Raw genomic sequence first — 12,524 nt, forward strand, 5'->3', positions numbered from 1 at the left:
GTCAGCAATTAATGTAATAAAGGCCAAATATTTTTATAAGTCTCTTTAAATATCATTAAATAAATATCTGTTTGGACTTTGGTTTCACCCAAGACTTTTCAGGCATAAATAGTCACATCTTTTCAGGTGTACATAATCAAGCAAAGCCAAGATGAGAGACAGTTTTCTGGATACTGAAGTGGAAAGCAAAAGCAGAAACAACAATATGCCCAACACACACTAATATTTGATTAAAATAAATATTTAAGTGAAACAAACAATATTTAGAGCAATACCCATTGTGCCTTCATAGTTCTCTGACTCCATAGTCAGGAAACTGTTCACTTTCTTCACTGCACCCATCTGGACCTCCAGGTCAGCCAAGTTCCTCACAACCCAATTCAAATAATTGGTTATCTGTGTCAGGTGATTAAAAAAAAATTTTTAAATAAATTAAAGAAGTTGTGGTTAATCACCGGAAATTTTGGAACGAGATAACTTGGACCATTAGTGTACATGTGTGATACAACTCATAAGTGCTACAGAATATTAGAGACCAAGGAGAATGTCATGCGATATATCAGCAAAGAAGGTGTCTGCTCCCTTCAAGGGTCCATAAGCATCACTATTTTGTGAACTGTCCTGATTTCCCTGCACAGTGGATAGTGGTATACACTTCTGTTTGCACTTATCTCATGTATATTCACATTCATTGTAGCATCCCCAACTGGCTTGTGTACAACTCAGGACAGGGATCCCAAACAGCCTGGAGTGTACTCTGACCACAAGATCTGAGAAGTTCTTAAAAATTGGTTCACAATGCTAGAAATGAATCCAAACTGTCCTATAAACCTGGGTTTGGGCCCCAATCTACTATTATTTGCAAGATGTAATCTTCTTATGAATTTAAACCTTTCCTCTAACGTCCATGAATAAGAGTTGATAATAACTATAGTAGACCCTCCAACACTGCACAAAATGAGATGTTTTCCCCTTTATTTATTCTTTAAAAAAAGGGATACATGTGCAGAACGTGCAAGTTTGTCACACAGGTATACGTGTGCCATGGTGGTTTGCTGCATCTATTGATCCACCCTCTAAGTTCCCTCCCCTCACCCCAACAGGCCCTGGTATGTGTCATTCCCCTCTCTGTGTCCATGTGTTCTCAATATTCAACTCCCATTTATGAGTGAGAACATGCGGTGTTTGGTTTTCTGTTCCTGTGATATTTTTATCCATACCTACCGTAAGTGCATACAGAAGACCCAAGCCTACCAATCCAGAATTCGAAGACCCACTAATGGATGCTATAGATGCAGTGAGGACAATGCAGGCTCCCAGATAATCCTTTGAAAAAGGAAGAGAAAATGTTAGAGGGTCACTCCCAAGTTCTTAAACCAAATATTTCAATCAATTTACAGAGGTGATCACTAAGAGAATATACATCATTCCATATGTGTCCTGTTAAGTTTCAGAGGAAGAATACCTAAGATGTAGAAGAATAATAGCTTGCAATATTAGGGCTGGAGTGGAGAGTGATTCCATGCTCTCACTATATATACATACACACACACACACATATATACAGGATGTTTAGCATATATATATATGATATATATATATATATATGTGTGTGTGTGTGTGTATATATATGATATGGGTTCAGAGAAGTTAAACATCTTGCCAGAAGTTAAGCTACAATTGGTGGCACAATGAGGATCAGATGTAGGGTTTCCTTTTTTTTGTTTCCAACTTTCTACTGCATTATGTTGCCAGACAAGCAATTAGTTTTGGACCTGATGTTCTAGCTCAGATTTTATGTGTGCTTATGTCAGGATTGTGATTAGTTCCTTTGTGTTATGTAGTGAGGCCCCTGCAGAAATTTGTCTCTGGTTAACTTGTTGGGATTGGTATTAGGTTGATGCAAAAGTAATGGCAAAACCCACAATTACTTTGGCTCCAACCTAGTATTTGAACTTTTTGTCAACTATCTGGGCCCAGAGTCTGGGACACTAAACCTACAGATTTCATGTAAATAAGAATAAGGGCTATGTTTGCTCAGACAATACAAGTATGGACATGTCTTATTGTATTTAAATAGTATATGATTCAATTATAAACTCTTTTCCAAAATTAGAACAATTCTTTAATAACAGCCACAGATTGAAATAAAAGATAGGGACTTCTGTCCATTTCCTAACACTTTCTTTTTATCCCATTTCCCGACATTCCTAGGTATTGTTCTGTCTCATCATTCAAAAAAGAAATTCTAAAAACTTCTCATGTTGATGTGTCACACATCCCCAAAGCAGATAGAATTTCAGATATGGTCACTTTCTAGAACTATCTCAAGTCTCATTCCACTGATAAAACTCCTTCTCTAGATAGATTTGTCTGTGGTCCCTCAACAACAATCTCACAATTAGATGATAACACATTAATGACAGTAATGGAATGTTGAACATGCTGAAGTCAAAGAATGGAGATGTTTCTCAAATGAGCTCACATGTTTACATTCCTGTCTCTTTTAAAAACAGCTCCAAAGATCAAACTGTTGGAACAACCAGTGATCCCAGCCGTGGAATCAAAAATCTGGGTTCAGACACCGACCTTGACAGTTACTAGTTAATGAGCTTAGACAAGCAATTTAAAACTCTCTGAGACTGTTTCTTCCTTGGAAAATATAAACGATATTTAATTCACAAGGATTTTTAAAGGAATAAAAATGTTAAATACTAGTTAGATTTCCCCATCTTCACGTACCAGACTTTTTTTTTTTTTTTTTTTTTCCTTTGGATAATTTTCAAATGTTCAAAGTAAACTTAAAAATTTGTATGCATCATAAAAACCTCAAAGGTTAAAGCAGGCACTAAAATTTAATTCCATATTGATGCTCATGATCTTTACAAAGATTAAAGGAAAAAAATCACATAGAGTTAATCCTTTGAGGCAATAAATTCCACAGAGGTAGTAAATACTTCTTTGATTGCCTCTTCTGGTGTATCCTTTTGTTAACAACTTGCCACACCCCTACTAGACAATTCTTTCTCTTTTCCTCTTTATTTGAATTAACTACACAGATGTAGAGAATAGCCAGTCTGGGCTGCTCTTCTGCAGTTTATACATGCCAAAGTGCTCCCAAATACTTCTAAAATATTTACAGCAATATGAATTTTTTTCCTTTCAGCCATTTTGGGTAAAGTTAATACTTTCAAATTTGTGTTACACATTGTTATTTCCATATTATTTTTTTTCTAAAAGTCTCATAGAGTTTCTGTAATAAGTTACAGAAAGTAAATTAATACCAGAAAATCCTTCCAGCAAGGTATGTCTGGCTTGACATTAAAAAAAATATGTCATCTGTCTTCTGAGAAATTTCTGTGAGTGGTATATATGTTAAGAGTTTGAGGCAAGGTACTTCTTTTATTAATTTCTATTCTCTACCTCCTGCCAGCTGACTTCATTCATTCATTCATACATTCTTTTAAAAATGTAAGTTGGATCATATAACTCCCCTGTTTAGAATTAACAGTGCCTTCCTGTTATACTTATAATACATTCAAACTCAGATGGATTACAAAGCCTTGTATGATATAGTCTGGATTTTGTACCCTGTCTACTCTGACCTCATCTGAGATTAGTATCCTGCTCCTTCACTATACTCTGACCACACTAGCCTTTCCCCTATTCTTGGGAATACATCAACTTTGTTTCTCCCAATGACTGCCTGAAATGTTTGTCAATAGGTCCTTGATACCTGGCTCCTTCCTATCATTTGAGGGTCAGCTCAAATATCACCTCCTTGGAAAAGTCTTCCTTTTCTTGGTTCCTACCTCCAGCCCTGTGGCTCTTCTCTATCCCATCATCCTGTTTTATTTCCCTCAAAGCACTCTGAAGTGTATGAAACGATCTTATTTGCTTATTTGTTTACATGGTTATTTTCTATCTATTCTCATTAGAATCTACGTTCCATGAGGACAGAGTCTTTGAATTTTTACCATTATTATCTCCAGCAATAAGAATAATGCTAAATACATTGATTGTGAAACTCCAGTACTTCTTTGTGCAGTAAATGACTAGATAAATTCACCCCTTCATAAAACATTCACTGAGTTTTTCTATGAGCTGAGTATTTTCCAACTTAGGACTTCTCCCGAATTTGCTTTTAGGATTTGTATGAATCATTTAAGTCTCTACCAATCTCATTTCCAGGTTTTAAGAGCTGAACATGTAAAGATACTACAAGGGTGTATTTTTTATAAAGTGGGAAGTCCAACACCAAGTTTTATAATCTTTTAACTCCCATGTCCATTTAGAACTGTAATATGTCTCTTAAAAAAACTTTGCTATGTTTAAGTGTTATGAGTTATTTCCTTTTCTAAAGCCAAAAGTACTTTTACCTAACTCATGAATTTCATCATTCAGTTCCAAATTATTATATATATATTTTTTACTATTTTAATTGTGGGGAAAAAAACCTCACAAAATGCTGTTGCTGTGTTTTTTATAAAGAACAGATTTGGACTAGAATATGACAAGGTCATAGCTGACTGAAGTATCAAAAATCACTGGGTCTAAATAAATGGAAATTAAAAAGTGGGAGTAATATGAATATAAATATAATAAAGGAAAGGTAAAACATTATGCAGTCAATTTCTCTCTATTAAGTTTAGTTTACTATGGAAATCTTTGTATTCTAAATTGGGCTCCTGAATTCACCCACTGTAAAGAATGACATGGTAGATTTGATTAGAAGATAATTTAAACTATTTTCTGTTGAATTAAAATGATAATTCTGGTAACAGATAGGTAGTGTTATTCTGGCAAAAGGGCCAGCAAAAGAAGTGAAAACAGATGATGGGAGAAAAAGGAGAAGACTCATCAATAAGTTGTAGTCAGTATATATTTTCTGGGCCCCTTTCACGTGGTTAATATTTCAAAACTACTTGTATAATTTTCAATACGATCGCTGGATATTATTAGTTATTAGGCCAGCAATACAAATATGCTCAAATTCATATATTAAAATGTTTTAGAAATATTTTTGACTCTTCAGCAAAAGAAAGATAGTTTTAGAGGTACATTTTACAGCAAAAATTTTGAGAAGAGGAACTGATTTTCAAAATCTATAATCTACTAAATTCAAATAGATATTATAGTTTGAAAGCCAATATGTCTATAGTTTAGTACCTGTAACAAAGTTATTTTATTATAAAAATATTTTTAAACTTTCTTTTTAAAGAAAAAGCCATTCTGTCTTTTCATCATACTAACTAGATACTTTCCAGCTCACTGCTGGATTATTACCACTGCTAAAAACTGTTTTTTTGGTTTTTTTTTCCTAAAGTACTGGAAATATTTTAGAGACTTCTGATCAGAATTTTATCTTGATTTGCATAAGGGATGAAGCCCCTTTTTGTACTATACCTTTCAAAAAATATACAGCAAAATCACTAAATTTCAATCACTTCTCTTCAAATATTACAGTAGTATAGGAATGTGAAATTAATAACTAACATAAAAGCTTTTGTGGCCAGGCACGGTGGCTCATTCCTGTAATCCCAGCACTTTGGGAGGCCGAGGCGGGCAGATCACAAGATTAGGAGATTGAGACCATCCTGGCTAACGCAGTGAAACCCTGTCTCTCCTAAAAACACAAAAAACTAGCTGGGTGTGGTGGCGGGCACCTGTAGTCCCAGCTACTCAGGAGGCTGAGGCAGAAGAATTGCTTGAACCCGGGAGGCAGAGGTTGCAGTGAGCTGAGATCGTGCCACTGCACTCTAGCCTGGGCAACAGAGCGAGACTCCATCTCAAAAAAAAAAAAAAAAAAAAAAATGCTTTTGTTAGGTCTCTGATTTTCACTTCCTTTACTGTTAAACATAACAAGTTTAATGAACCATAAAGTGACCCTATGGTTACATCTTTCCATTCCTCTGCAAATATGTGAGTAGCAAAACAGCTTAGAGGCAATAAACTAAGAAAGGAGAAGCAGATGGTTTGCATAACTTTCACAGAGGACAGCAAATACTTAGGGATCACTAATAGCATTTATTCTACTGCTGTAGCCTTACACATCCTAAGCAATCTACTCAGTGAAAACCACCTTCCATCCAAATGATACAATGAAATGGGAGACTGAACTTAGGAAACAGAAGTTACAACATAGATGAATTATCTACTTTCAAAAGAGGGCTTTTATCTGTAGAATAGTAAATTATAACTTCCATCAATTTTGTGAATTCAATACTCCCCACCAGAAGATTCCCATGTCAAAAGAGAGGCCTCTTTTCAGATTTCTAGTGATTCAAAGACATCTATCTATATTTGGAATTATAATGAAAATTGTAATTCTCTATAAAGCAGCCTTGTAAATAGTTAATAGCAACTGAAAAGTATGTGATCCCTCTCCTTCATATAGCACTCAGGAGCACATTATGGTACCACTGGGTATCTGCAAGAATATATTAGGACCTCCATATTACGAGATCACTGTATCCCTGTCTGTCGTTGAATTGTGAACACACAAAAAAGCAGTGTTATCTCACAAAATAGACTCACCCTAAAGACCATTTTTACTTTAGCCTGTTGACTCTAAAGTCTTTATTTTTGGCTTCTTGATGTGAATTTTCTTTTATCCTTTCACCACACAGCAAGACAAAACCTTGGAAAGACAGCCTTTAGATAAAGTTACTCCATTTTTGCAACTGAAAACACCAGTGCCAAAGAACTGGAACTGTTTAGTGCAAAGGGATGAAGAGAAAACACCGTGCTGAACGAAAGGACGCAAGCAGCATTCAGAGGTTAGGCTGTAGTGACACATTGCACTCAACCACGGCTGGCTTCACTTGGCACCCAGAGGAAAAACAGTCCCCTCTGCTCCCAAAGCAACTCTGGTGGCCAGCCACAGTCTAGCCGCTTTCTACCAGCCAAATTATCTACCAGCCAAATTATTTTATTCTTTTAGTCTCTTGTCCTTTTATGATTTGAGTGTGTTGTGGTCTTTATTTTTTTTTCCCAATTCAAAATGAATATGAAATGAATATGGTGGGCAAGGCTAGATCTTCCATAGGGAAAACTGTGTGCGCAAAGAGGATAAATCATGATTGTCTTAACTCTTACTTAACATGACTGGGAAAAGAAAAGAGAGCTCTATAGTATTAAAAAAACATAAACAATTATTTTGAGATACATTCCATCAATATCTAGTTTATTGAAGTTTTTAGCATGAAGGGGTGTTGAATTTTATCGAAGGCCTTTTCTGCATCTATTGAGACAATCATGTGGTTTTAGTCATTGGTTCTGTTGATGTGATGGATTATGTTTATTGATTTGCATATGTTGAACCAGCCTTGCATCCCAGAGATGAAGCCGACTTGATCGTGGTGGATAAGCTTTTTGATGTGCTGCTGGATTCGGTTTGCCAGTGTTTTATGGAGGATTTTTGCAATGATGTTCATCAGGGATATTGGCCTGGAATTTTCCATTTTTGTTGTGTCTCTACCAGGTTTTGGTATCAGGATGATGCTGGCCTCATAACATGAGTTAGGGAGGAGTCCCTCTTTTTCTATTGTTTGCAATAGTTTCAGAAGGAATGATACAAGCTCCCCTTTGTACCTCCAGTAGAATTCGACTGTGAATCTGTATGGTCCTGGGTTTTTTTTGGTTGGTAGGCTATTAATTATTGCCTCAATTTCAGAACTTTTTATTGGTCTATCCAGGGATTTGACTTCTTCCTGGTTTAGTCTTGGGAGGGTGTATGTGTCCAGAAATTTATTCATTTCTTCTAGATTTTCTAGTTTATTTACGTAGAGGTGTTTATTGCATTTTCTGATGGTAGTTTGTATTTATGTGGGATTAGTGGTGATATCCCCTTTATCATTTTGTATTGTATCTATTTGATTCTTCTCTCTTTTCTTCTTTATTAGTCTGGTTAGCAGTCTATCTATTTTGTTGATCTTTTCAAAAAACCAGCTCCTGGATTCATTGATTTTTTTGAAGGGTTTTTCGTGTCTCTATCTCAACATATGAAAAAAAGCTCATCATCACTGGTCATTACAGAAATGCAAATCAAAACCACAATGAGATACCATCTTATACCAGTTATAATGGCGATTGTTAAAAAGTCAGGAAACAACAGATGCTGGAGAGGATGTGGAGAAATAGGAACGCTTTTACACTGTTGGTGGGAGGGTAAATTAGTTCAACCATTGTGGAAGACAGTGTGGCCATTCCTCAAGGATCTGGAACCAGAAATACCATTTGACCCAGCAATCCCATTACTGGGTATATATCCAAAGGATTATAAATCATTCTACTATAAAGATACATGCACACATATGTTTATTGCAGCACTGTTCACAATAGCAGAGACTTGGATCCAACCCAAATGCCCATCAATGATATACTGGATAAAGAAAATATGGCACATATACACTATGGAATACTATGCAACCATAAAAAAGGATGAGTTCGTGTCCTTTGTAGGGACATGGATGAAGCTGGAAACCATCATTCTCAGCAAACTAACACAGGAACAGAAAACCAAACACTACATGTTCTCACTCATAAGTGAGAGTTGGACAATGAGAACACATGGACACAGGGAGGGGAACATCATACACTGGGGTCTGTCAGGGTGTTGGGGGCTAGGGGAGTGATAGCATTAGGAGAAATGCCTAATGTGGATCACAGGTTGATGAGTGCAGCAAACCACCACGGCATGTGTATACCTATGTAACAAATGCACAGGTTCTGCGTATGTATCCCAGAACTTAAAGTATAATTAAAAAAATATATATATATATAAGCAAAAATTGGATGAGGTTCAGGGAACTTCCCGAATTCAACAAAAGGTGTTTCTACTCTGGTTTCTCTCTCTTCTTTCTTGAGATTTTCTGTCAACAGCAGTGACATGGCTTTGGAAAGTTAAAACCGGGCATGAAGAGGAAGGGAGGGGAAACATAGCCACAGAAAGCAATGATATCATGTTTTCTCCCGTTTCCATTATGGCTCTGAGTCCATGAATTAGAGTTGGTGAAATCTGTGTGAAGAAATCCTGCTTGCCTCTTCTAATTTATGTCCAATGAAGTGACCTTCTTTGTACCATTTTGGTTGCGTTCCTGCTCTGGGAACTCTAAGAATGTTTGCTAGAAGCAGATATTTATGTGAACTTACTGAGTAATATGACAAAGAGGGGGTTGTGTCCATACCACAGATAAGATCAATGCAGATGTACTGGGCCAAATAGAAATTTTTATTACTTTTTTAAAAAAGTGACTTATGAGGCAGAATATATCCAGCTGTGGGGTGTAGGGAACAGTTCACACCCTAGTCTCCGAGGTCCTGTATCTCAACTTCATTTTTCTCACACAAGATCCAGTTATTCCAAACTAAAATTCTGTCTCCAGTGATGTGGATATGCCCACAGAAACACAGTAGTAATGAGGTCATTTATATGTGCACAATTGAGAGAAAGGTTATTCCCCAGGAGAAGTCATCTACCTTATTTAACACTCCTACTGTGGCATATGTTCTTGGATTATAGTATTTATATTTAAATACACCTGGTTCCAATAAAAACTCTCAGTTCACTCAGAAGAGCAGAGCGACAGTGAATCTGACTGGTCTCACAGTGGATCTCTGAGATTGTCTAGAGGAGTGTGTATGTGTGCGTGTGTACAAGTGTTTATCCACATAAAGTTACTGACATATAAATACAATGGATGGAGGCAAATCATACCCAAAGGACTTTGAACCTTGACTTCTGTCAGCAGATATGCCTGGAACTTTGCAATAAATCAACAAATGTTTCTTGCCAAAATATATCTTTGCCCACCAGAAATGAAAATAAAATACTCCTTAGTCTTTTGTATTAATTTTTAAGGGAGAGTTCTAGTAATAAGACTAGATTGCAAATCTTGGAAGGATTCTAATACACAGAAAGCAAAGAGTAACAAACGTATTACAAAGTAACCAAATGAATGGCCTGTTCTGCCCTTCCTGTTTCAAGTGTCAGTATTTTGTTTTTTGCAGGTGGAATTCAAGATATAGATTCTATTATATTTAGGCAGGTTCAACTGCTTTTTCACATGGGGGTTAAAATATCGGGTTATGAATCAAACTAAACAAAACCATTCTGAGTTTGGCTGCTGTTCCTTTCTAATTTTTCCTGACCTTCCCTCTCTTGGCAGTGTTAAGGCTCTAATATCTTGTCTTCTGGCTATGAGAACAGAGCATATGGTTTGCTTGAAGATTCTTGTTCAACACTTATCCATTAACCTGACAGCAGGAAGTGCTAAAGAGTAGAAACAGGAGTCGGTCAGACTCTCACCTCAAGTCCAAGGCAAATATGCTTGCCCCTAAAAGACATATTTGATCTTCAAGTTCAGGAAAACCAGATACAAAGGTAACTGCTAACATTTCTCCCTTATGATTTCAGGATATTCTTTCAGTAAGCTATTTCATCAGTAATTATATTATTCATATATGATTTTTTTCCCTTATAGAACAACAGAAATTACACACACAGACACTCACATATCAAAACAAGGAATTAAAACAAGGAATTATGGAATTATGGTTTGGATAGGGTTTGGGAATAATGTTTTGGTTTTGTGATAAATCCTAAGTAACACTTCACTTGCCTTTATTTATCTATATGTAATTCCCAAGAAACTCTGCCCCGCCTTCTTCCAAAGGTCACAGCTACCTTGAGGGAATTTATCAGCAAACAATACTTCTATCAAAACTTTGTGAAAAATGACTATGCAGTGCTGTTGAATAATTTATACATAATGACTAATATAGTTGTAGAGAATCTCTATAAACCTGTGAGAAATAATGATAACAAAAGCTCACAAGGATGTCTAAGATTCTAGGTTAATCTGTATCCATCAATCAACTACTCAGATTTTAACTTGGGCTCCTTCATTTCTACCCTATTAAATTCCTTTACCATCTTCCTTCTCTTTTCTGTTGTGTTTTGAAAGAAAGCCTATATATTACTGAAACGCAATTAGTGGAAATAAGATTCTCCCAATAGTACAGATAAACATGCTTTTTCTTTTCAAAACTGGCAAATACCTATTAAAAAAATTACACTCAACTCACCATTACCACCAAAGTAGCTTATCCATGTTCCGGACTGTACAGACTACAAACTATATTCCTTGCCTTCTGGAATGTCTTTCTCATCTCTCCTACTTGATACTCCAGCTCATTGGCTTATGAACCCCCTACCAGGGCAGGTACCAGTCATTATTCATTCATGCATGCATTCAAAAGACATTTCTTGAATGCAGTTGCCAATCAGTGTAGTAGGGGATTTATGTTACTTTTAATCCAATGCCCATACAAGGTACACATTCTTACTTTATAGATGAGGAACTGGGACTAAAATTAACTTGCTAGACCAAGTCTGTGTGATGCCAAAGCTTGTGCTTGTTCTTCTACATTATTCAAGACAGAAGGCAACAAATGATTAACTGTAGTTTTCTACATTTTGTACTAACATGACCCTCCACTGGCTTAAAACGTAGAAAGTTGCCATCCTTCCAGGCAGGACCAACTCGGTAAAGGAAATGAGTACATCTGTTCACTTGCCAAATGCACTCTTTTGGAAAAAAAAAAATGAAGTTATACAAATATTTGCCATTCCATTAACTTATGTGATCTAGAGACTAATGAACACAAAATGAAATTTTGCTTTTTGGGCTATTTGTCTTGTCATTAGCTAAAACATTATGACAAACTTCATCTGTAACATAAACAAACCTGAGCTATTTTAAAGTTCAGAAAATGTGAAGCTAGTGCTGAATCTCAGTGGAAGGCTAATTTTTACAACTGTCTGCCTCTTTGCAGCAGGCGTCTTCTCTATTTGGTTTCCATTTCGAAATCGTGAAATGAACGTACCGTCCTGACCTCCAGCCATCTGTTGGCAGCTGAGAGGAATAAGTAGGCAATGTTGTTTGTGTCCGTCAGTTCCAGCATACGTTGTTTAAATCTGGTTTCATGCCTGCAGAAAACAAAAATACAGTGTTAGCCACACAACAGGAGAGGTCATAAAAACAGTCACACTTACTACTACACTATTTACTCAACATAGTGACAAACTGATGGCATGGAATGATCAGTAAATAGATTTCTACTTTAAAATAAAGACCAGCTGCTACTGCTCTTTGCATTCTTAGTAGAGATGGTGTGGTCAAGTGTTTATTTCCTTTCTTATACCTTTACTAGGAAAAAGAGTCCTTCTAACAACAACATTGTATTAAAGATCAGTTCATAAATTTTCACATAATTAATGTAGCCATGAGAACAAGGCATAGCCTACTACATTAAAAGGGCCTTACAAAAACCAAGATAAATTGTATAGAAATGCAACTCTACCAACATTTTGTGGCATTTATTTTACTTTTCCAAACAACACAGTTAGAGTGGGTGGGAGGTGCTGGATCAGAACCAGGGAAGACAGAATACCATACATTTGCAATTGGCAAAAATATACTTTTAAAATTATCTTTTTTCCTAATATTTCTGCGAACCAA

At 36.2% G+C, this 12,524-nt stretch overlaps 1 protein-coding gene across 2 annotated transcripts in view; it reads right to left on the bottom strand.

Moving 5' to 3' along the window:
• Window positions 1-12,524, bottom strand: part of ABCC9 (ATP binding cassette subfamily C member 9) — a 139,574-nt gene that overhangs the window by 19,719 nt on the left and 107,331 nt on the right. For both annotated transcript variants that reach the window (XM_009180355.3, XM_003906100.4), the window contains exons 31-33: window positions 11,890-11,992; window positions 1,225-1,326; window positions 276-396 (exon numbers count right to left, since the gene is read on the bottom strand). In XM_009180355.3, coding sequence (XP_009178619.1) covers window positions 276-396; window positions 1,225-1,326; window positions 11,890-11,992 — 326 coding nt within the window. The remainder of the gene's footprint in view (window positions 1-275; window positions 397-1,224; window positions 1,327-11,889; window positions 11,993-12,524) is intronic.

The sequence above is a fragment of the Papio anubis genome, chromosome 9, assembly GCF_008728515.1.
Source record: "Papio anubis isolate 15944 chromosome 9, Panubis1.0, whole genome shotgun sequence".
NCBI classification, from domain to species: domain Eukaryota; kingdom Metazoa; phylum Chordata; class Mammalia; order Primates; family Cercopithecidae; genus Papio; species Papio anubis.